The 24,542-nt window shown below is 28.2% G+C and overlaps 2 protein-coding genes across 4 annotated transcripts; one reads left to right on the top strand and one right to left on the bottom strand.

The window, feature by feature from the left end:
* Nucleotides 1–1,955: 1,955 nt before the first annotated feature.
* LOC101258661 (calcineurin B-like protein 4) lies at nucleotides 1,956–5,619 on the top strand. Of its 3 annotated transcripts, none has more exons than XM_010323909.4 (9): nucleotides 1,956–2,106; nucleotides 2,848–2,996; nucleotides 3,615–3,697; nucleotides 3,847–3,906; nucleotides 4,122–4,230; nucleotides 4,376–4,428; nucleotides 4,639–4,719; nucleotides 4,819–4,931; nucleotides 5,118–5,619. In XM_010323909.4, exons 2-9 carry the CDS (start codon nucleotides 2,915–2,917, stop codon nucleotides 5,179–5,181), a joined length of 645 nt encoding a protein of 214 aa, XP_010322211.1. In that variant the 5' UTR covers nucleotides 1,956–2,106; nucleotides 2,848–2,914; the 3' UTR covers nucleotides 5,182–5,619. The 3 variants fall into 3 exon arrangements, with proteins under 3 accessions (XP_010322211.1, XP_004240957.1, XP_069155324.1); XM_004240909.5 differs by having other exon boundaries at nucleotides 2,087–2,477; XM_069299223.1 differs by lacking the exon at nucleotides 1,956–2,106 and adding an exon at nucleotides 2,206–2,313.
* Nucleotides 5,620–5,743: 124 nt separating this feature from the next.
* LOC101258375 (probable pectinesterase/pectinesterase inhibitor 34) lies at nucleotides 5,744–9,364 on the bottom strand. Its single transcript, XM_004240908.5, has 3 exons — nucleotides 8,157–9,364; nucleotides 7,765–7,901; nucleotides 5,744–6,708 (listed from the first exon to the last, which is right to left on the bottom strand). Exons 1-3 carry the CDS (start codon nucleotides 9,107–9,109, stop codon nucleotides 6,011–6,013), a joined length of 1,788 nt encoding a protein of 595 aa, XP_004240956.1. The 5' UTR covers nucleotides 9,110–9,364; the 3' UTR covers nucleotides 5,744–6,010.
* Nucleotides 9,365–24,542: the final 15,178 nt, after the last annotated feature.

Genomic DNA, 24,542 nt, shown 5'->3' with positions numbered 1-24,542 from the left:
AAAAACTTGTTGGCATAGAAAGTGAGAATGAAATACAAAGTGAGATTGAAATAGAGAGTGGCACAAAAAAAAATACAAATTTTTTTGGTATATAGTTAGAACGAATACAAAGAAAAAAAGAAATATAAAATTGTGTGAATCCTAATTTAGAATAGTATACAAATTATGTAAAACTATTTATCTACTATCCTATAATATAATACAAAATTAAACATATAACTAATTTGAAATGAATATCACCTACAATATAGATACAAGTTCTATTTAGAAAAAATCAAATTTAGAAAAATACCACATGAATTTTATAATAAATACAAAATGCAATAGACCATCAAAACAATAAGGAATACAATATGACAATTTAAATACAAAATGCAACATGCCATAAAGTTATTCTTCATCATTATGATCTTCAACAATTTCATCAACTTCTTTGGCATCCATAATTTTTTTTTAACTGTTGATTTCATTAGTCGGGTAGGATCATGTTGAAATTCAGACTTTCCCTCTTCACAATCGGATCTACACCATAATCGATGGATTTTGTTGAACAATTTGGAAAACCCTTGAAAATAGAGGAGTTAAGAAACATGAACGATGGGGAAGAGAATGTGAAATACGGAGAAAGAAGATTAATGGATTGTGGTTTAATTATTTTTTTTCTTTTTAAAAGTTCATTGGTTTTAAAATTTTGGTCTAATTTAAGAGCGTTTTGACGAATAAAGATTTAAACAATAAAATTTAGATATAAAATATTTTTTAAAATATTGCTATTTTAACATTTTAGATAAATATTTTAAAGTGTTATTATTTTAACTAATTATACTTAATCGTTAATTTTTTTAAATAAATATAACTAAAAAGGGAGAGTGGAAACAGTGAGTGAAACCAAAAAAAGAGAGTATTAATATTTTTATTGTTATCAAATGCAAAGAATTGAGGGACTATTCATAGTAGAAATACACTCACATGCACTTGACAAGCCTCTTAACACTTGTTCAAATGCCACTAATAACATAAGACAAGTGAATCATTTCAAAGGATGACAAGATTTATCATTTTTTTTAACAATATATTTCTTAATAATTTTTTGGCTTTTCCAAATACATTTCTTTTAAAATAATTTTTTTGAATTAAAACATTTTGCTGACAAATCTAACGCTCATTATATTTATTAAAGATTATCAAGCATCTCCATGTAATCTGAGACTAAAAGAATAACATCTGTTAATATATTTATATTTTTTGTTTTATTATTATTAATATATATATCACATGTTTAAGTTTCACGATTTTCATATCTAATCAACTATCCCTCACAGATCAAGTAGTATATTTTAAGGGGATTAATTATTATAAGAGTCCATTACAAATCTTAAAAATTTAGGTCAAAAAAATAAAAAATCAACGTACATTATTTAAAATATTAATTAATATAAAAACATTTCTTTTTTTTTCAATTCAAAATGTAATGGTTATGCTATAGTGGAGACACATTTTTAATTATACCGAATTAATTAAACATGTAATCAGGTATTAAATTTGAAATATTAACATTTTATTTTATGTGATTTATAAATTGTTATACCTAACAAAAAGCGATCACCAACCTTATTGTCAACAAAAAAAACTTTTGAATATGTCACGTATTGTCATTATCTTTTTTTAGGCAGAAAGCGAAGTTTTTGAAAGCTCATCAACTTTGACCAATAAAAAAAAGCAACAATTTTTCCGTTTCATAAAAAAATATTTTTATTGTTTTTTAAATTTATTTTAAAAATAATAATTTTCTTTTTCTTTTACAATATTTTAATTTTAATTTTTCACATAGCACGTAAAACCACAAGATAAAAAATATTTTAATATATTTGACATTTAATTTTAAACCACAAAATTTTTTATTTTTTTTTAAACTCCATTTTAAGTTAAAACTAGAAATATTTGGTGTATTTCAAGTTGCAATTAGCAACTTCGATACTTTTACTTAACAATATTTTACTCAATTAATTGGGCTGTCCTACTTGAGTATCAAATTGATTCAAAAAATTTGTGTATATATATACCCACACAAATATTTTCAGGTCTCCTCAAAAATCGCATTTTCAGGTGACTTATTTTCTTTTTGTTGAACTAAAAATGTTGTTTGATTTCTGCATTTGTCCATAGATTCAGTTTGTGATGAGCAATGCGGGTTATTGTGATTCTTGAATTCAATTTTTTTGTTTTCTTGTGTAGTTGGCCTTTTCTTGTTTTTTCTCCATAATTTGTCACAGATGTCGGTCAGATTTCTGTAATCTTTTTCCTGGATATAAGGTGCATTCTTCATTGAAATTTGTGGGTTAGGAATTTTTATGGACAATACCTATTGTTTTCTCCAATTTGAAATCTTCTCTCAAAATTTAAATCCAAAACTAAGCCCTAAGATTGAAAATTTTGGGTGTGGTTCTGCTTTTAGACTCAATACTGTTTCTCTATAGGTAATTATATGATGTAGTAACAGAGTGATTGTTTTTTCTTTTTTCTCTTTTGTTATGCTTATCATGGTTTTGTACTTCTGTAGAAATTTTGCTATATCTATGGCTTCTATAGTTTGACAATTAAAACTCTGTATTATACCCCTCTGAATGTGATTAATAATTAGACATAAGAAGTATTATTAATATTTGCTAACTATTGAAATGTCATTGATGAACTAAGTTTGCTCATCTAAATTTATGATGATCATTGATAGTTAAATTGTTAAGCCTCTCTAACTACGCGGGGCTGATTGTTAGGCTGCAGCTTCTAACTCACTATCTATCTTGTTTCTGTTAAAGTGTGTTAGTGACCTAATCTTAATTGTGGCAGGTTGTTAGATGTAGTCTATCAGGGTCGATATTATACAATCTTTCGCTATTACTATTACTATGTTCTGATGGGCTGCTTTCACTCAAAATCAACACTTCATTACACACCCGGATATGAGGAGCCCACTGTGCTTGCTGCTGAGACACCTTGTGAGTATGAATCATTTAAGAATCTAAGTCATGTTTTGTCATTCTAGTTGAAAGAAAAATGTACTTGTTTCCCAGCTGTCAAGTTCTACAAGTTTAGTTAGATCGCACATTATATGTCCTTAAAGAAGCAGTCAAGCACCATTGGTATTCCGGAAGATGTAGTATGAATCTTGGCCAATATAGATTATTCTATGCCTATGAAAATTCCCCTCCTTTATCAGATAGTTGAAAAGAAGAACTTTAAGGTGTGAGAGGAAAAAAAAAAACTAGACCTCAGGATAAGGATCACATCCCAAAGCCCTCCAGTTCTTAGAAAGTTTCATTTAATTTTATAATTAAAAGACTTCTGATAGCATTTCATCCATGAGACTTCAATGACAATAGAAAGAAACCACAAATCTTTTACTATGAAAACTATAATATGATGTCTTCTGAGAACGAGAGGTATGATCTGGTTTGTCAATTTGGTTGATTTACTAGCAATTTTATTGCGTCCTCATCACTAAATTTGATAGCATGGATGTAAATAACATATAGAAACGTGTATTAGGTTTGATTATCAGTAACCTCTTGCTACAATTGCTAATCATTTAGAAACTGTGTTAAAAAATATTGCAGTTACAGTGAGTGAAGTCGAAGCATTATATGAGTTGTTCAAAAGAATAAGCAGCTGCATTATTGATGATGGGCTCATTCATAAGGTATATCTCTGTTGCTTGCAAATAGAAACGGATATATTTTTCCATGTTTTGGTTTCTTAAATGTACTAATTTGATATAGTACTTAGCTAGTCAACAAGTCTATAATGTGTTGTGGCTACCTATTCTAATTCTGGCATTGCCTTCATCAGGAAGAGTTTCAGCTAGCACTCTTCAGGAACCAAAAAATGGAAAATCTATTTGCAGATAGGGTATGTTTCTTGGACAATTTTTCATTGCAATGGTCTCTGTAGATGAATCCTGTGCATTGTTGATTAAACAGTTTTGACGCATCAACTCTTATGCTGGAAGTCTACTGCTTCTCTTCAATTTAATTGGATAATTTTAATACTTCTTTTGTCAATTTCCCTGTTTCGTGCTCATCTGAAGTTCTGGATATTGCTTCACTGAGTTTCTTATTATGCAGATATTTGATCTTTTTGATATTAAGCGCAATGGAGTGATTGAGTTCGGGGAATTTGTCCGATCACTGGGTATCTTCCACCCAAATGCGCCAGTAGCTGATAAAATGTCATGTATGAAATGATCTTTCTTAGCTGTTATACAATTGATAATGGTGCCTATCACATAGTTCTGATTTCTCACTTTCACTCTTCAAATGACACACATTATGTGTGCCTACTCGTTGACATTGATGTCTCTAGCTTAATATCTTTGCAGTTGCATTCAGATTATATGATCTTAGGCACACTGGTTATATCGAGAGAGAAGAGGTTGGTATCGCAACTATATATGCATTATGCTACTCTACGCTCTCCTCATCTTGACAATTATTGTTAGGGCCCAATTTAAACACTCCAGTCTTTTGCTTTAAAATATTTTCCTTTTCCTGAAAAAGAAAAAAAATGGTGATATTACTTTGATTAGAAAAAGCATGTTAACTAAAGGTTATATTCTCTACTCTGGATGTGTATAATTTGCAGTTGAAAGAGATGGTATTGGCGCTGCTGCATGAGTCAGACTTGGTTCTTTCAGATGACGTAGTTGAGATTATTGTAGATGAGGTGAAGACTACTTTAAAGTTTAAACTATCTTTCACGCCAATTGTCACTTTCTTTGTTCTTTGCTGTTTATTTACACTCTCTCTATATCTTGTGTGCCAGACGTTTAGCGATGCCGATACAAAGGGTGATGGGAGGATAGATTCAGAAGAGTGGAAGGAATTTGTTTCAAGAAATCCGTCTCTTCTAAAGAATATGACACTTCCCTATCTGATGTAAGTGTGGCATCAATGTAACTTTAGATAGGCATTGTGCTTTTTAATTGTGATTATCTCGAAGGTGTTCTTTTACAATTTTTTTCGCTCCTCTTGAAATGACTATAAGCTGTTTGGATAGTTGAAAAACGAAACATAAATTGCTATTACCTGATACTGATGATATGGTAGCCTTGTTGTATTCAGGGATATAACTTTAGCATTCCCCAACTTTGTGGTAAGCTCTGAGGTTGATGATTCAGAAATTTAGACTTGTGCGCGTAAATACAAGTCTTTGAAGGTTATGTTAAATAGCCTCTTCCACACCGGTGTTTGGATGATCCAATTCAATACAGTGCAAAGGAGTGCCATAATCAGAAGAATATCAGGTTTTATATTGATTATTTGAGATTCACCAAACAAGACTGAGTTCCTAAAGCAAGAGCTATCCAATGTGATAAAAATTACAGTATTTAAGGGGCAAATCATGGCTTCTCGGAATGTTCCCATCTGGTTAGACTTTTTCATGATCAGGCTAGGCTGCTTTTTTTAAAAAAAAAATAACAGGGGATTGTCCATATTGTAGTTGGTATAAGTAATTCCAGACCCTTCTTTCTTCCTTTTGTATTCCAGCTTGTAGGCTAGACTTTTGACAGTGGTTGCTGATTTCTTCTTTGATCCAATGATATATCAATTTGATTTAACATCATTTACTATTCATATACTTATTCTGGAAGTTGTCAACTTCCACTATGTCAAATGATGCTCAATTGTGGGTCTCCCAGATGGAAACAACTATTATTTTAAATATGATCATAAAGTGTGAAAGATGATAAAAATGAAAGCTGTAATCTGGTGTATATATATGATCTAATAAAATCAAGAAAGAAAAACAAATTACATGCACTTACTAAACAATGAAAGCTGTAATCTGGAATATGTTTCTTCGGTCAGATCACCAATACTGGAGCAAATTCAATTTAGCCACCTATCTTATGAAAATACTATTAATGGGGACATATCATGTTATTCATCATATATTACTGCACAAAACATAAAATTCCATCTTGGAAATATGTTCATTTATACCATTAACTTATTCAGGTACTCAAACCTGCCAAGAACGCCACCCCTGTTGAAGGCAACCACGACGATCCGAAAATGAATTGACCTACAGTGAACTTGCTGGCCTCGTCCGTGGAATTGATCACACGATATCCCGGCCAATTCACCCGTTGTCCCACGGCTGCTCCCGGCCCATAGTTCATATATTCACCATAATACAATGTATCAAGAGCGAAAGTAGCATTCCACTCTAACCAACCGTGCGGGTGTATGTGATCGCCCAAGTAAGATAACATGACAACAGTTCGTGAGTACAGCTTCCATGGTCGGCCTAGATATGTGGGGAAGCTCCCTTTAGATGCCTGGAGGTCAGATGTGGCTATGATTTTGCAAGCATGGATTGAAATGCCAGTGTTTTGATTGGGATCTTTCCTGTTTTGAGCTGTGATGGTGTTCTTTTGAAAGTCCATTGGCTTTCGAGCGTAAATGCTGCAGTTTTGGATGACCACTGCTGCATTACCAAAGATGAAATCAACCGTCCCATAGATATCACACTCACGATAGAATTGGCGCTGGGAGTGCACGTAGAGCGTGTCTTGGTATCCGATGATGTTGCATCGATAGATCACAGCATGATCAGCACCAATACGAAGAGCTACCGCTTGATGCTTGCCTGGTCCAGCCCAGTTCTGAAATGTAATGTCTCTTGCAATGAATCCAGCTCCAGTTGCCGCTGTACATTAAGAAATCGCACTGTCAAGCCATGATCCAATGTTACAGAGATGATAACAGGGTACTTACTTTTCCTTTTTTTAAACATTCAAATTATGTAAACTTAGATATATATATTCTTATGACAGTGACATACAAAAAATGCAACTTATAATACGTTTTACATAATCATTAAATATTTAATTTAATTTAAAAATTAATCAAATGAATTATTAAAAACGAACCAAAAGAAAGTGACCCACGGGACGCACGGAGTAATAAATCTACTCAAGTGGTTAGAGAAAGTGAGTCAAAAGGACATTAACAGTTAGAAGGGGCATGAATATTAATTACTTCACCTCCCAACAACATGTGATTATTTCTTTAAAATATAATAAGCCTACCAAAATACTGGTCCCTTGTACTACTTGTCTTCATATTATAGATTTTACAAAAGCCAATCAGGCCATGGATAAGGATCAACTATTTGTGATTTCTACTATATTTTTTCATAATTTTTTACTGAGAAACACAATTGTGGGGCTAACGTCCTTTATATTACCTGAACTAATGTTACTATCCACGCTTCCCAAAATAGGTAAAAACACCACAATATAGTGCTTCCACATTTTAACTTATGTGTTGACAAAATAATTAACCAATTGGGATAATGGTATTGGTCATTTGAATTCATATTTATTCCTGACAATTGCATTATTTATTTTCTCCAACACCAAAATAAAAAATAGTAAGATATTTGGAGGGTATGTAGCATACAATTGACGACTGAGACTTAATTACAAAGTAGCTAAGAATTCAATGACAAGGCCATGTGCTTTCTTATTTCTACTACTGATATGTTAGTACTAAAATTGCCAAAATGAAGAGGGCCGCCCCATGCCCACTGTTTTCAATTTTCCACCACACATTACGATAAATATATATAGAGTTATATCAGTATGACGCTGAAACCATATAACTGGAGCTAAATCAAGGCACCGGCCTAGCAATGTGACGCTGATGTTTGATTTTAAACCATTTGTATTTTTAAAAATGTAGTCAAAGTGAGTAAAGATACCGAAAGACGCGGTATGGAATGTCGTCAGATTCTGTGATACACTTTTGCCACCTGATATTACCGTCTGGCCTTTACCGTCACCTATGAACATTACGTTCGTCTTTTTCCTCCCTACTTTCAGGATATCTTCTTCATACCTGTTATTTTACATGCAAAAAAAAAAACGATTAAAAATTTAAAATTGTATTTATTTGATCACTTGAACACACAAAGTAAACAACAATTTGATAAATGCTTTCAGGCTACTAAAATATCGACGACAAGGAAATGAGAAGATCAATGCTATAATTAACTACTGAATACTGAGTCTATCACGTGGGATGTGAACAAAGACAAAGATAAAGTACCATTGATATGTGAAAAAGTAAAAAAAGCAAAAAAAAAAAAATTACCTTCCTGCTTTGACGTAAATTATTATTCTGCGAGAACTGTAATCAGGGAGCTTCTTAATTGCCTCTGCAATTGTCTTGAACGTTCCGTTACCGTCTTTTGAAACGATCATATCTGCTTGAATTGTCGAAACTGGCGCATTAAGTAACTTACGATCCTTCCGTGATAACCATTTCGGGAAATTCTCATTTTTCGCCGACGAAACAGTACTCATTAGTCTCCGCCGACGGTTGTGAATCGGAACTCCGGCGAAATCATCGTTTCCGTTCACGGCAGCGAAAATGGCTAAGCAATTGCTCACTAATTGAGACAAATCCTTCAAATTCGTCGCCATCTGATCCTTCACGTTCCCGCGAACATCAGCGAAACCTTCCGTACACGTGTCCTGGTTGGTGAGCGCAGCGCTCAGCCACGTCTGCACGTCGTTATTGTTTCCCGGCGGTGATTCTCCGGCGCCGGGAGCAACAGAGGTTAAGGATCGAGATAGAAGGTAAACAGAATCTTCTAACAGCTCAATACAACTCTCGTAAGCGGACCTTGTATGTTTATCCATAACAAGGCTGTTAATATCGGAGGCCATGTAAAACGCCCTGCCGAAACGCTGAAGCGTCGCATTGACGGAAATGTGGACGAGTTCCGCGTCGGAAGCGGTGAGTGCGCCTGGGAATTCATGCAAAGAGTTTAAACAGAGTGTTTTGAAGCGAGTTCGACTACATGTTCGTGAAATTGCCTGACTGGGCTTTATATGAGTCACTGTGGCACCTGTTTTAGTAGTACTCCGCACAGTTACTACAACTGCTGCAGAAATTGCAGCAGCAATTATAAGAATGCTAAAGAAAATGAGCACAATTTTGAGTTTTGACCTTTGATTTGGCACATTCTCTTCAAATTTTGGGAGTATTTCTCGGCGTGAGAGATCTTTAGGCTTGGGTTTTCCAAGCCTGGCGTAGTCCATTTTTGGGTTTTAAATTTTGGAAAATACAGTAGTAAGAGAAAAATGCAGTTGCCGACAATAAGTAGAGTGAGCAAATGGAGCCTCGGGGAGGCAAGAATACTGTTTTTTTTTTGTTGCTGTTGTGAGTGTTGGATAGACCGAGGAAAATCATGCATATATATTAGCCGGTGGAAACTATGCAAGGGCAGGGGTGATTAGGAATTAAGATCGGATTTTAAAGAAAAAAGAAAGTTTTTTTTTAAAAAAAATGAAAAATAATATTTGAAAAGTAATAAGTATTGAAAATAATTTTTAAATTATTAGTTTTATTTTTTCAAATTATTGACGGTCTTAAAAATACATTTATATCTGACTAACTGATCTTAAATACACGTGAATCCTAATTCTCATCAATTTTAGGGGTATTTTTAAACTTCTCTTGGGTTTTATTAAAAGTTCCACAATCCTACAATTTGTTATGTCATGTGGAAGATCACAGGTGTATTTAAGTTGAGTTATTCAAGTAAATAGATATTTTTAATATTGTCAATAATTTAAAATTGAAATTAATAATTCACGTTAAGTTCAAAAGTATTTTTAATAATTCTTTCTATTTGAAAATTGAATTTGTGTTTGGCTATTAAAACAAATTGGAGTTGCTTTGAAGTGAAAAAGTGAAAGTTATTTATCAAATTTTTGAAAATTCTGAAATTCAATTTCACGTTAAATTTCAATATTTTATGATCCAACGTACTTTTTTTTTTTTTGTATTTGTGGACATATGGCTAAAGCGAATTCATGATCTTTAGTAGTAAATTCAAATAATTAGTATATCATATTGTAAAATAATGAGTTCAATTAAATTCGTAAGACGTAAACGTGGGTTCGAGTAAGAAAAGATGTGTTTCCAAGTGCCTATGGAAGTGGCAACGTTGTGAGTAAGGGTAAGGTTTGGTGTGAGGTCAATATCAAGAGGAGATTATTAGCTGTCCTCCATGGAAGATAGTGGTAGACTTAGGGAAAAGATTTATCTATATATTGACTTCTTTTTGTTGTATTCATTCATCAATTTAGTTTGCAGAATATTAAATGGTACAACAAGTGGGTAGCACTAATACTGGTAATTACTTTTAATTTATTAATTTGTTAGTACGTAGTATTCATTTTGAAGCAAGAAATGGTGTTTAGTGCCTCACTAGTGAGAAACAATCAACTTTTGGATTACTTCATTTAAATTTTGGTAATGACGTTTATGATTTGATTTAACAAAGTGTTATCAAATGAAGTTAAAGGGGATTTGGTGATTATAATTTGGTGATGCAATTGTTAGAATGTGCTTGAACATGGCTTAATTTGTTTTTTTCTAAAAGATAGTAAGGGCATATCATCAATAATTTAGAGCATATATTAAATATTACTTACTATTTTATGGATAGATACGTCAGGTTGTGGTCAAACAATAGAAAGAATATATGATTTAAAATAGAATATATATAATAAATGTATATTTACTATTTTCATTAACATACTTATATTTTGCTAAATTAGAAAAATAAAAAAAACTCTTAAGATTATTTGTTTTACCCCTCCGGACCAAAGAATGTGTATATCTAAGATATATATTTTATTTATTGATTTAATTTAAGCACCAAATAAAATTATAAGCCACCCAACCCACTACCCAACTACCCCAATTATAATTTGTTTATCTATTTTTAATTTGATAAGAAATTTACGAAAACAATAAAAGATTTTAAGTTTGTAGTTATAAATTAACGATATATAAAATGTATTAAAATATTTTTTATTTTTAAACAAAAAAATTGTACCTAGAAAATTAGAACTAAAAAGTTGTCCAAAAAATTTTAAAAATAGATTAACAATAAAAATAAAACAGATATAAATGTCATTGTCAAAGTGACACAAGCAAATCATATACTTATGTACCTACAATAATGCAACTAATTAGTTGAAATTAGGATCTGCTAACAGAAAAAATTACCGTAACAGCAAAGAAAGACAAAAGTGTTGAGTTGAGCTAACCAATCTGTTAACTACTATTTGAACGTTATATTTGAAATTACTACACATTCACGCTTTTAAAAGAGGGGAAAAAATAACTAAAATATATAACTTATTTTATAATATCTTTTAACAATTTCTTTCATTTGAAAAAATATAGAATCCTATTTTTCCGATTTTCGGGTACAATTTCTTACGTGATGTATCGGGACATATACGATGCATCAAGACATTGAGTGATGTATTCAAAATTGAGATGTGATATATCGAATAGCTGAGCTATATATCAAAAATCAGGAGGCAATGTATAGGAACTTTTTGGGATGCATCTGAATTCTATCAAATTTAAGAATTTTTTTATAATTTAAAAAAAATATATATATAATGTAATTAATTTTTAAAACTATAAAATTTGTGTGAAATTTCCTTTAAAAAATGCTAATTAAGTTGCTCTGCTTATGGAAAATTGGAATGCTGTAAATACGCCCATAAGACATTCATGACCGAATGCATCTAATCATTTTTCTTTATTTTATTGCGAACCTTCCATAATCATGTTTTTTTGGATCGAGGCGAGTTAGATTTGAGAGAGGTAAGAAATCAAAGGTTTATTGTGTTAGGTTATATGTGGTGGCGGAATCACATGTAGTGAAGGGGTGTGGATCGACATTCTTTCGTCGAAAAAGTACCTTGTGTAGTTAGAATAAAAATATTTTTTTATGTATATCTATATTACATATTGATACTCTTTGGCTTCTACATGATTTTATTTCTTTATATTTTGACACCCCTTAAATCAAATTCTAGCTGCGCCAATATAATTAACATAAGTGTTTTCAAATCAATAAATACAATTATATAAACAAAATAGGCAATCGAATTTGGGAAGAAAGGAGAGAGGTGAGCAAATTTTGAAACGAAGAAAGAGGTTAAATACGTATTTATTATGTATTTCATGAAAATTTATATTTGTATTAATTTGTGTATTAATTTGTCGCAGTATTTGTATTTATATGTTACCACTTACCATGTATGTTAGTATTTGTTTTGTATCTATATTTATATTTTAAAAAGATTACGCATTTGATACAATGTGGTAGATATATAACGAATTATCATTTCATATTAAAATTTTTAATATCGTAAATTTGGTATTATAGTATTTGGTGTGATATATGGTATATATTTTTTTATATTCCGTACGATATTTGACATTTCGAAATAATGTGTCGAAATATCGAATACCATATTGAGTATATATATAGTTACATAAATAACATATATTATTATTATTATTAAAATATTAACAAATATGAAACCTAATAGTCATATAAACTAAATGCTTAGAAGTTGAAATTTTGATTGTCTGTTTTGATTGAAATTTAATTGATTAACAAAGGAGTTGTTTGTACTTTATTTTGAATATATATTTCTATGTATAATGTGTTAGAATACTACAATTGAAATCTCTCTTTTTTTTAATTGTAGAAGTCATAATACTCTATTATGTGAATATATATTAGTTGACGTCGAACAAACTATAGTTATAAATTTACCATAAAATAAAATATCGAAATCAAACTTTAAAATGTCAAATCATATTAAATTAAATAAAAATAAAAATAATATAATATTTTAAAAATCAAATACCAAAATTATCATATCAAAACTTTAAAATACCATATACCATATATGCCGTACCGTACCATGCTCCCTAGAAAGAGGGCAGAATGCAAAGCGAGATAAATTTACAATAAAATACTATCTGATGCTAAGCATTGTAATTATTTTAAAATTATATATCGTAAATATAAATTATATATTTATATTACGTAACGTTCTTTTATAAAAAAAAAAAAACGACTTATTCTATGATAAAGTTTGATTGTATTGACACTAAGATAAAACACAATGTCCCACCTGAAAGGAGTGCCAGAATGTTCTTTTGACAATTTTTAACACTTTTGTCCACTACATTATTGTTATTATTATTATTATTTTAATAGTTGTTAAGCAAAATAAATAAGTCGGTGCTTATACTTCCTCTTTTATATATACAGTTAAAATTGTTTAATCGACAATCAGAGGCTACTTATCGTATATTTTGGGTAAACAACTTTGTTTAGTGATCATTAATATTTAGAAATTAAAAAAAATGGTGTGTATTACGCCTGCTTTAATAATTTGGATGACTCCAATTTATTCTTACATCTTTTTCAACTTGTCCGTTAACGTCTTCGTGTATGACATATTATTATTATTTTGAACTCCTTTCGTTAATAAAAATGTCATCTTTAAAATATTAATTCATATTATTTGGTAATGCAAGTTTTACTCATTTTGGAACCTATCATTCTACCAATGATCAAATTTCAAATTTTAAACTAAAGTCACCTCCGAAGAGTATATTGTTCATTTGTTCAACAACGTACTCATCAATTTCAAAGATATTAAGCTCATGTTTTATCTTGAAGTTCGTATTTTCTTTTTTATGAATTATGGTTATTTTACTAAATTAAGTTATTATGGTTAATTAAATCTCATTAAAAGTAATTGATGGTATAGAAATTTTTGTAGACGAGTACGGTATACCAAACTTAAACTCTTAACAAAATATTTGATTGAAAGATATTTTTAGACTTTATTCTTAATATTCAAAAGTATTTTAAGATCGTCAGTCATTTTTGAACAAAACTGATTATTCTCATCAAGTTTAGAAATATTTTCAATATTTTTCTAATTTTTTTTATTAAGAGTCTCACGCTCCTATGAAAATTTGGTAAATTTAATTTATCAAATAAAAAAATATTTTTTAAAATTATCGATGAAGTATTTTTAATACTTTGTCTCTGTATTTACTGCTAAAGAATTAAAGAAACGAGAAAAAGGTTTGATATGAGTTGGAGGCAGCAAATGAATTGAATACAAAACAATTTATGGTGTTATCCTTCTTTAAATTTTCTCAATGAAATACCAAACAAAACATTTTCATTAAAAATGTTGGGGAGTAATATTATTAATTTATTATAATGCTACCTAACTTTTTTTAATGCAAATTCTGCCATTCTTTTATGGAAAAATAAAAAGGAGAAAATTAATGTTGAAGCACCTATCTTTGTGATCTACTGATGTACTCAGAGTTTAAACAATTTAAAAAGCACATTACTTCTTTTGGCAAAAAAGATTCTAACAACATTTAATTCTTTAGTTGTACAATTTACAGCCAACTAAACATAAAAAGAACACAGAAAAAGGTTTCATGTGAATTTGGAGGCAGATAGCTTACGGAAATAAATGCTCGACTCGTTTGAAAATAAGTTATGATGAAATTAATTATAATAGAATAAATTTATGTTAAAATTAGTTATGATAAGATAAGTTAAATTGAAATTATACAAGTTGTTTGTTTATAAAATTACTCTTTACTTTATTTAATTTTTTATATTTTCTTTGTAAACGTAATTATTTATTTTTAAAAACAAAAAAAAATCATCTTATTTAGCTTAACTATTTTTTGTATGTGCAATCTCATGATGATATCGTATGTATTTAAAAATAAAATTGTTTTCTTATTTAGCTTTGAAATAAAATTTTCATCTTGAGTTTGTAAAAGTGAAAGAGGATTAATGAGAAATTAAAATATAAATACACATCAGTTAGTCAAAGAAATTTATAAATAAAAATGATATTTATATATTGTCATTTTGTTAATAGAAAAATATGAAGAATTATTATAAAAAAAACTATATTATTCTGATAAATATATTGATTGATGCATATCGAATTCTTTAAAAATAGTATATTTTTAAAGAAACTAACACAAATATGATAACATTTTTAAAAATCGATATATATTGTTTTGCCTTTTAAAGTTAAACTACTTGCCATGAAATTTATATTTGACTGCGTCGGTCTGACACGAGGAAAATATTTCCATAAGGGTATTTTTTTCCTCCAACATTTCACTCAAAATTGTAGTTGACTTACGAATATGTATATCTGAGATATATATTTTGTGTTTATTGATTCAGTTTAAGCACCATATGTAATTATGGCTCCTATTAATTATAATTTGTTTATTTGATTTTATTTAGTATGGAGTTTAAAAAATATTAATTTTTTAATAAAATTTGTGATTTTATATTAAAGACTTAGCATATATTAAATTATTTTTAGTCTTTCGTCTTAAATAAGCAAGTAAAAATTTTTTTAAAAAAATATTCTTTATTAAACAATTTTTTGAGATAGACAAATTGAAACAGATGAATGTTGTTATCAAAATAACCCAAGTAAATTATATACCTATGTAGGTAAGGAATTCCGCGACTATGCAAAATGAGTTTGATCTTTAATTTTTATTCTTAATTTTTAAGAATGTAAGGTATAATTTATAAAATATTACAAGACAAAAAATTAATTTCATACCTTGCAAAAAGGTTTTTTTTACTAGAAAACAAAATTTTAGGCCTTCACAAAATAGAGTCAAAAGGCCAATGACCCATTAGCATAGGAGTGTGCATGATATGCTATCGTAAAATATTTTAAATTTTGCTAACAATAATTTTGATTTTCAGTATCTAAGAGTATTATATGATATGGTTCAATATTATCAATTTTAATTACGATATGATTGTTCAATAATCATAATTTACTTGATTTTGACTTACGTTTATTTATATAATAAAGAATTATAACTTTAATTTTTTAAAACGTTCTCATTCATATTAGACTTACAATTACTTTCTTCGTTTCGTTTTATATGTTATTTTTTTCATTAATAGTTAGACCACAATACTTGTTATTTTATAAAATTTATGCGTAAATTACTATATTTTATCTATTATATACTTGAGTAGTTAATTAATCTTAAAAATGTATTCATTATTTATTATAAAGTTGACTAAAATATATTTGTTGTTGATTGTTAGATTGCAAGACAAATATTATTAATCTCTTTCAAAACTTTAATGTGCATGTAGTAAGATAAATTGATAATTTCTATATCGCGTTTTTGGTTGTACAATTTATTAATACACCATATAGTATCATGCCCACTCTTAGGTCGTTGCCTTTATTGTTAAACGATCCGAAAATTTGATCAGAATTTAATTAAAAAATTAAAAAATCTGTAATATATTTTTTTATTTTAAAATATTTTTTTTCGTTTTTTAGTTGAAATATATTAAACTTGAAAGGATAAATATATTAAAAAGTAAAATAATATAGATAAAATATGATCAAATTCTAACTAAATTTTCTGGCCAAAAAAATTCTCCAAAACCATTAATATTGTGTTATCCTTTTAAATTTTCTCAACGGGACATGCTGAAACACCAACCTAACTTTTTCATTAGCAATATTAATTTCTTATCGTAAAAGGTCCCCAGACATATTCGTAGGGCTGATTTAGTATGCCAATAAAATGAAAATGAGCTAAAAAATATTTTAATTTTGATCGAAAATATTGTTACGATATTAAATTTTACGAAGAACTTTTTATTCTGAATTATTTAATTAGTGTATTTTAAAGGTATATATGTGCTCACATAGACACATTACTACTTATAGTTATGCATTGTCTTTTATGTCAATGCGGGCACGTGTATATCTTTAAAATATATTATTAAATAGTGCATAGGATAAAACGTCTTTTTCAAAATTTGATATCACGGGGTAAAATGTTTGAAATATATCTAAAGTTTGATTGAAATTGTTGTTACGATATCAAATTTTGAAAAAGACGTTTTATCCTAGACACATTACTACTTATAGTTATGCATTGTCTATTTTATATTTATTAATTATGAAGTAAATGAATTAAAAATTTAAAATTTTAAAAAATATTTATTTTTTTCAAAATAATTAATTAAAGGTATAAAAGATTAAAAAAAATTAGATAATAATTTCATGGGATGCACTAAAATTGTAGGATTAACTATCCAATATAAAAGATAACAATCATAAAAGGCTTATATTTTTAATTGATGAAAAGATATTGATTATATCATTATGGAGTATATTTAAGTATCTAACTACCTTGCATTTTTCAAGATCTTCTTTTGGGAATGTTATTTTTAATTTGTTTTCTACTCCTAAAATAGATTTTACAATAGTTTTCCAGTTAATTTTTAATAAAATGTTTGTTTTTTTGTTTTTTCAGAAATTGTGATTTCCTACGGTGTAAACTAAATTCTTTTCGCAGAGAATATTATTTTAATTTTGTTTATTAATCATATTTTAAAGATCATTTGCATTTTTGCTCCATTTTGTGTTCATCTCTAATTTTTGTTTTTCTAGATATTTTTTCACATAAATTTATATTTTCATATCATAATATCATGTCACCCCACTGGATACAATTCAATTGATAAATTAAAATTTAAAATATAAACTAGGGTGATGATGTTGAGCCTAACCAATAATAAATCAATTAATTAAATGGGTCAAGTGATTAACCAGTGGTGGGGGATGCTAACCACATGCTTGGGTTGTTAGTTGCTCAATCAGTTTATCATTGCTGGCTTTTCAAGTATATTGGATAATATTCATTATTAGCTAATTGATGTTTGATTATATATCTATTAAGTGCATGTCTACGTTAGTTACTAACTGTGATGTTGATGATATCAATAATTCTTTCCATATTTTTTATTTTAAATTGTTCTATACATTATTGAGATATGAGTATAATAGACCTGGATAGGGTTAATAAGCGATCAATAAGACTCATAGTCTAGGTTCGTAACCTCCGTAGCACTTCGGCAGATGATGCCTAAAGTCGGCTCGAGTGGTCGTCAATCGTATATCATACTTTGCTGCTGCGAGGGCCCGTAAAATAATATTTTATTTGATCAGATGATCTATCGAAAATAGTGTCTCCATCTTTACAAAATAATAATAAGATTGTGTACTTATGATACACCACCCTCTCTACCCGACTTATAAAATTATATTGAGACTAAGTATGTTCTTTTTATATTTATGTACATTTCCCTTTTGTGTTCTTTATAATGCAGTAGCACAGTTAAATTAGGAATCACTCAATTGTCAGCATGACATATAGTCCAGAGTCCAGACAAGTGAGAAAATGATATTCTTGAAGTTTAATTTTTAGACACAGCTAAGATATATATGTCTGGATATGTATAATTTGATAGCCAATGGTAGGTCTTAACTTTAAAGGCTTTGTCATGATCATTTTATTATTAATAATACCATTCTTGTTATTATTATTATTATTATTATCACTTTCATTATCATCGTTATATATTGGAAATTATTTTTAAATGGAACGTTAAGAAAGAAAGATAAAAAGGCATAAAGTGGAATAAGACTTAACTTGCCCTTGATGGAACATCTAGTGAGCTGACGTTTCTACCGCAAATTTCATTTTCTTCTCTACTTGAAGAAAATAAGAAATTATATTGGCATATATACGATTTTTTTTTTATTTTCTATCGAGTGTTTGATATCTATATTAGAATTCTATTAAATCTGAATTCATGCAAGAAGTCCTACATTGGGGGTAAAGTACTCCCTAACAAAGGTGATTTTCAATTCAGGGGGAGGACTAAAACTCGTGACCTCTGGTGAAGATGAATGACTACTTAATACTTATCACTTCACTGCAATTCACACACACACATATATATACCTACATAAATCTCATGGCGTTAAGAGCTAATTGTATTCATACCGTTTCCCAAATTATATAAAAATCTCTTAAAAGGATCTCGGATACATAAGAAAACCTAAGGATACATAGCTCATGTTTGCGAATGAAACATTATTTAATGGGAGGGATGTATACGAGAGGAGAGGAAAGTATTTGAGAGGAGAGGGATGTATACGAGAGGGGAGAAAAGTATTTGAGAGGAGAGGGATGTATACGAGAGGGGAGGGATGTATATGAGAGGGGATGAAAGTATTCGGGAGGATAGGGATGTATACGAGAGGGGAGGGATGTATATGAGAGGGGATGAAAGTATTCGGGAGGATAGGGATGTATACGAGAGGGGAGGAAAGTATTCAAGAGGATAGGGAGGTATACGAGAGATCGTAGAGACGAAACAAATATTAGGAATTCTAAATTTTAGGATAGTAAAGAAAAATACTGCAAAACATATTCTCTTATTTATGCATTTTTTAAAAAAGAGACAAATGTTTGTTGATAGTGCGATTCAAAGCCACAACACTAATGTGGTAAGCATTTCCACAGCTTTGTACTTACCATTGAGCAAATTAATTAATATATTACTTACCATTGAGCAAATTAATTAATTAATACATATATATTTATTTATTTATTTAATTTTCTAGTATAAAAATACAAGATCTGCACAAAGACTAAGATATGATCGAACCCACGAACCCTCACTCAACTCCAGAGTGAATAAAAATGTATGAAAAGGAGATTTTTGTAAAAAAAAAAAGTTAATAATAAAAATCTTTAAAATTATATATGATAAAATAAGATTACCTATTTATGTCATTTTTCCTCAAAATGGTAATTATTTGAATGGGTCTGGAAGGTGACGAACCGCCTATATATGATTTTGCATCACCCAACACCAACTGTAATGGTGGGGTGAAAATGGGGTCTGCTTTGGCCTGTGGCTGTGGGGCATTCTGATAGCCACCTATATTTATATTTACATTTAATTCAAACTAAGAGAGCAATGATGGATAGCTAAAGAGAAGCAAGACGATTCAAATGAATCTTCTTCATCGAAAAATTGTGCTAAATTTCCGATGGTAATTAAGATTAAAAGGTTGTTAAAGTATTTATTTGAATTTCAAATCCTAAACACAATACTCTGATATTTTATCTAATATATGGTTTAGAAATTTATGCGCCCCCCCACCTCGATGAATTTGTAAAGCAATCGTAAAAAGAAGTAATAAAAAAGAGTTGGAAACATTGGCCAGCAAGTGGTTCAATTGGTTAGACATCTCTACTTTTCTAAGTATTAGTAGTTCAAAGTTCAACTCACACCAAAAAAGTAAACAACTAGATCCTTTGGGATGATGTGGATAAAGGAATTTAATCGACACAAATTCAATATTTCACCCTTAATTAGAGGTATCAGATTTGAATTTTGAGTATGCAGAAAATCATGCTGAGAGAGTCATTTCGAAATGGGTCATGTAATATGCGATAAAAATTTAATCGGGGCCTGTGAACACCTAATTTTTTACCAAAATATAAAGAGTCAAACACCAATTTTTTTTAAAAAGGTTATATTTAAAATAAAATAAAATAATAATAATAAATTGTAAATTAATAAAACTAATAAGATCAATTATAGTTTAATAATAAAAAAAATTGATAAATAGAAGTTGGAAATTTAAGTTATTTGTTAATTATCTAGTTTAAAAATAATAATAATATAGAAAATATTATGAAAATGTATAGAAAAAAAAAAAGAAAAGAGGAGTCCTAAAGATTTCAAATTTGTTTACCTTATCCTAATTATTTCGAACTTTAACTTATTTTACTAAAAAGTATCATTCCATTAATTTTGATTTTTTTTCTTCTTTTGGACGTTCCTTTTGATTTTTTTAAACATTTTTTTTTTGTTAATTTTCTATTATTATTATTTATTTATTTTAAATCCTTATCTCAACCCCAATTCCCTCAACAATATTTCAAGCTAAATCCTAATCCAACTCTATTACTATCCTTTTAATTAGCATCAAACTCTAAGCCAAATTATAAAAAAACACGTTCAGTTGAGAAAAAAAAAAGATACAGAGAGATGTAAAAATACACAGAATACACAGAGACAGATACACATATACAAAGAAATACAGAGAGGAAAAGAGAGATATAGAGAAAAAATACAGAGAGAAATATAGGGAAAAAACGAGTTATTTCTTTTGAGAATTACGTTAGAGTTAGAGATTTGATCGTGATTCTGAATTCGTGGATAACAGCTCGCTTTTTTTCGTATCAATTTTCGCAGCGAGGTAACTATAAATTCTCGCATGATCTAAATAATATTATTTCTATGAAAAGTTGATTTCAATAGCATGAAATACTTCAAATCACATGTATCATATTGATTATTGCTACGTTGTTATTATTATTATGTTTTTTTTAGATCAATTTTGCAATATTATGTCGCATATTGAATTGTTGAATTTAACCATAGATTTTATTGGATTTATTATAGACTTGTTAGATTAGGATATATAAATAATTAGTAATTTTTTTTATCTAAGTAGAATTGTAAATTTCATCTAGAGATTCATGATAAATTAGTGATAATTACTATTAATAATTATAATAAAAAATTTTAAGAGAAATTGTATAAAGAAAACAAAAGAACAAAATAAATAAATGAATAAATAAATAAAAAATAACAAGAAAGCCTAAAACATAAAAAGAAAAAAAAACAACGAAAAAAAAAAGAAAAGAAAAAATATCAGATTTTTTAAAAAGGAAAACAGAAAATTAAAAAAAAAAGAAAGAAAGAAAAGAAACGTGAAAAAAAAATATAAAAAAAAAAAAAAAACAGAAGAGAAGCAGAATAAGAAAAAAAATGTATATAAAACAAAAAAAAATGAATGAAGAAAAAAAATAACAAAAATTATTTTTAAAAAAAGAAGGAGAAGAAGACAAAAATTATAAAAGTAATAATATAATAAAAATAATGATAAAATAAAATAATAAAAACAAAAGAAAAAGAAGCAGACTTACAGAAGGAAAATATATATATATATATATATATATATATAAAATCTAAAATAAAATAAGAAACAAAAAAAAAGCAGATTTTTCCAAAAAAAAACAGAAACAGAATTTTTTTTAACAAAAACGTGCAGAAAAAAAAACGTGAAAAAAACAAAAAAAAACAAACAGAAAAATGTAAAAAAATAAAAAGATATAAAAGCATAAAAAAAATTTAATTAAAAAAAAGGAAAATTAAAAAATGAAAAATACAAATATAATTTTTTTTTAAAAAAAATGAAGAAAGACCATTTAAAATAAATAAACCAATTTAGAATAAGTTTAAAATAAATCTGAAAATAAATAACAATTTTATTATTAAGTTAAATAATACAGTGTCCAAAAATTAAGTTAAGTCATATTATAAGTCAATAAAGCGACCATGCTAGAATCACGGGATTCGAGGGGTGCCTAACACCTTCCCCTCGGTCAACAGAATTCCTTACCCGAATTTCTAGTTCGCAGACCAATAAAATAGAGTCAAATTTCCTTTTGATTAGGGAATTAAATAAGGTGACTTGGAACACCAAAACTCAATTCCAAGTGGCGACTCTGAATAATAATTATCCCTTTTCAAAACGTCACTTTAATTGGAAAAACTTTTTTTTCTTTCGAAACAACAAAAAATCAAAAATAAATTATAGAGAAAAAAAAGGGACGTAACAGGGCTCTAATGTGAGCTACGAACGCCACGTGAAAAAAAATTAATGGAAAGTACTGCCCTTGCACGAAGGTAACTATTCCATATCTATGATCACTTGTGTCTGCAATAAAATTTATGGTTTAAAAATAAAAATAAATCAAATATGAATTTTATTTTAATATTTATATTAAGTGATTTATAATTTTAATGATATCACAAATTACTCTAATTATATAAATATCATATTCACATGCTTTAGGAATGAATAAGTGATGTTAAAAACAACGTATACAAAATATTATTTTCATGAATATGCTAAAGGGTCGTTGGTAGAGTATATAAGAATAATATAAAATATGATGTGTTAGTTATGCTTGCATTAATAATGTTTTCATTAGTTATGCAAGCATTTTTTTTTAAAGCATTGTTTGATTTGATGTATTAGAAATAACAAATCTTACATAATTTTTATTAAAAAATATATGTTTACAAATATACCCTTCACACTTTATTTATTTGTACACTTCTTTTACAACAATGTTCTTTGCTAAAACATCAAAAAAAATTCTCTTTGCTAAAACAGAAAAAAAAAGTTCTCTTTGCTAAAACATCATTAACACTTCTTCTTCCTCTTTTTTTTCAAAAATAATATTAAATAGTTGTAATATTGCGTCAAAATATTTTTGTGAAAAGTTGACAAATAATTTTTTTATCAAATTTATCGTCACAATAGTAAATTTTTATACAAAAATTAGATTATTTTTTTAATTAAAAAGAGATACTCGAAAATCAAATCAAAAAAAAAAAACTTATGACAACAAAGAAAATGAAAAGGCTTTAGGGATAGTTTTGTAATTATTTAATCCAATGCAAGTATTAAAATGTTGTCTATTACTAATACCTAGTATCCCTTGATATTAGTAATACACAATAGACTATATAGCTAATGCATTAGTTATACATAGCATGAAAAAGTATACCAAACAAGGTACTACTAATAATGCATTATATTTTCAATACACTCTATCAAACGACTCCAGGGGCGGCTCTTGCCTTTATAAAATAAGGTTTATGCCTTAGTCCCCAAATTTTGAGGGCCCCGAATTATCATTAAGAACAAATTATGTGTTAAATTTTTGTAGAAAAAAATTGAATAATTATGATAAACATACATACTATTTTATTCACTTTAATATTGTTTATATTTTGTTAAAGAATTAATAGTGTATTGAATAAAGTGAATTACTAATTCGTCTTTATTTCTTTTTAAATTTTAGTTTCAAAAATTACAAAGAGAATATTAAAATGGTGCGTACGAAGTTATCAACTTCTTACATCGGATTCTATTGTTCTAACTCTTATTTTTATTTAATATTATTTTTTAATTTATTACTTATAAAATTATGTTAACAATTCATATAATTAATAATGCCTCACGAAAAGGATATTTTTCAATATTGAGTTGATAAAATCTTACCTAAAATCAATAATTGAAAAACAATATTAGATACTAATATTTTTCTTCTAGATAGTGTAAGAAAAATAAATTTTGAATAAATATGTATATGAAGTTTGTTTATATTTTAAGCCTCCAATTAAAATTTCGCTTTAGGCCCCCAGGTAAGTTGACCGCCCCTGACGACTCCTTAAAGTGTATAAGTAAACTCCGACCATAGAAATGACAATAGACGAAAATTATAAATTTCTAGCTCGATTAAAAAAAATAAAAGACAAAAAAGATCATTTTGAACTATGTAATGCATTAATAGAACATTTATTGGATCACCGTAGTGATCTTGAAAGTTGAATATTTGTGTAGAATTTAAAATAATTTTTTCAATTATGTCATTTTTATTTAATTGTATTTAATTAATGATATCACTTTTATTTGTATTATCCATTATTTTGCATAATGTATAATATTTGTTAGCAATTTATATATTTTTTTAAAATATAGTACAAAATAAATTTATATTAAATGATTATAAAAGAAAATCGTATGAATTATATATGGTGAATGTTTTAGAAAGAATTTGTTTTATGAAATAAGAAAATAT

Source organism: Solanum lycopersicum, chromosome 6 (assembly GCF_036512215.1).
Source record: "Solanum lycopersicum chromosome 6, SLM_r2.1".
Lineage (NCBI taxonomy): Eukaryota > Viridiplantae > Streptophyta > Magnoliopsida > Solanales > Solanaceae > Solanum > Solanum lycopersicum.
Note: the sequence above shows the minus strand (reverse complement) of the source record. Positions and strands in the feature narration are given on the sequence as shown.

Excerpts from the sequence above, each read along its gene's own strand:
- LOC101258375 (XM_004240908.5), bottom strand. The coding sequence starts at position 9,109 with ATGGACTACGCCAGGCTTGGAAAACCCAAGCCTAAAGATCTCTCACGC. Across the intron at positions 7,902-8,156 it reads ATTTACGTCAAAGCAGGAAG|GTATGAAGAAGATATCCTGA; the intron begins GTAATTTTTTTT and ends GTAAAATAACAG. Across the intron at positions 6,709-7,764 it reads ATTCCATACCGCGTCTTTCG|CGGCAACTGGAGCTGGATTC; the intron begins GTATCTTTACTC and ends CTTAATGTACAG.
- LOC101258661 (XM_010323909.4), top strand. The coding sequence starts at position 2,915 with ATGGGCTGCTTTCACTCAAAATCAACACTTCATTACACACCCGGATAT. Across the intron at positions 3,907-4,121 it reads AAAATCTATTTGCAGATAGG|ATATTTGATCTTTTTGATAT; the intron begins GTATGTTTCTTG and ends CTTATTATGCAG. Across the intron at positions 4,429-4,638 it reads GTTATATCGAGAGAGAAGAG|TTGAAAGAGATGGTATTGGC; the intron begins GTTGGTATCGCA and ends TATAATTTGCAG.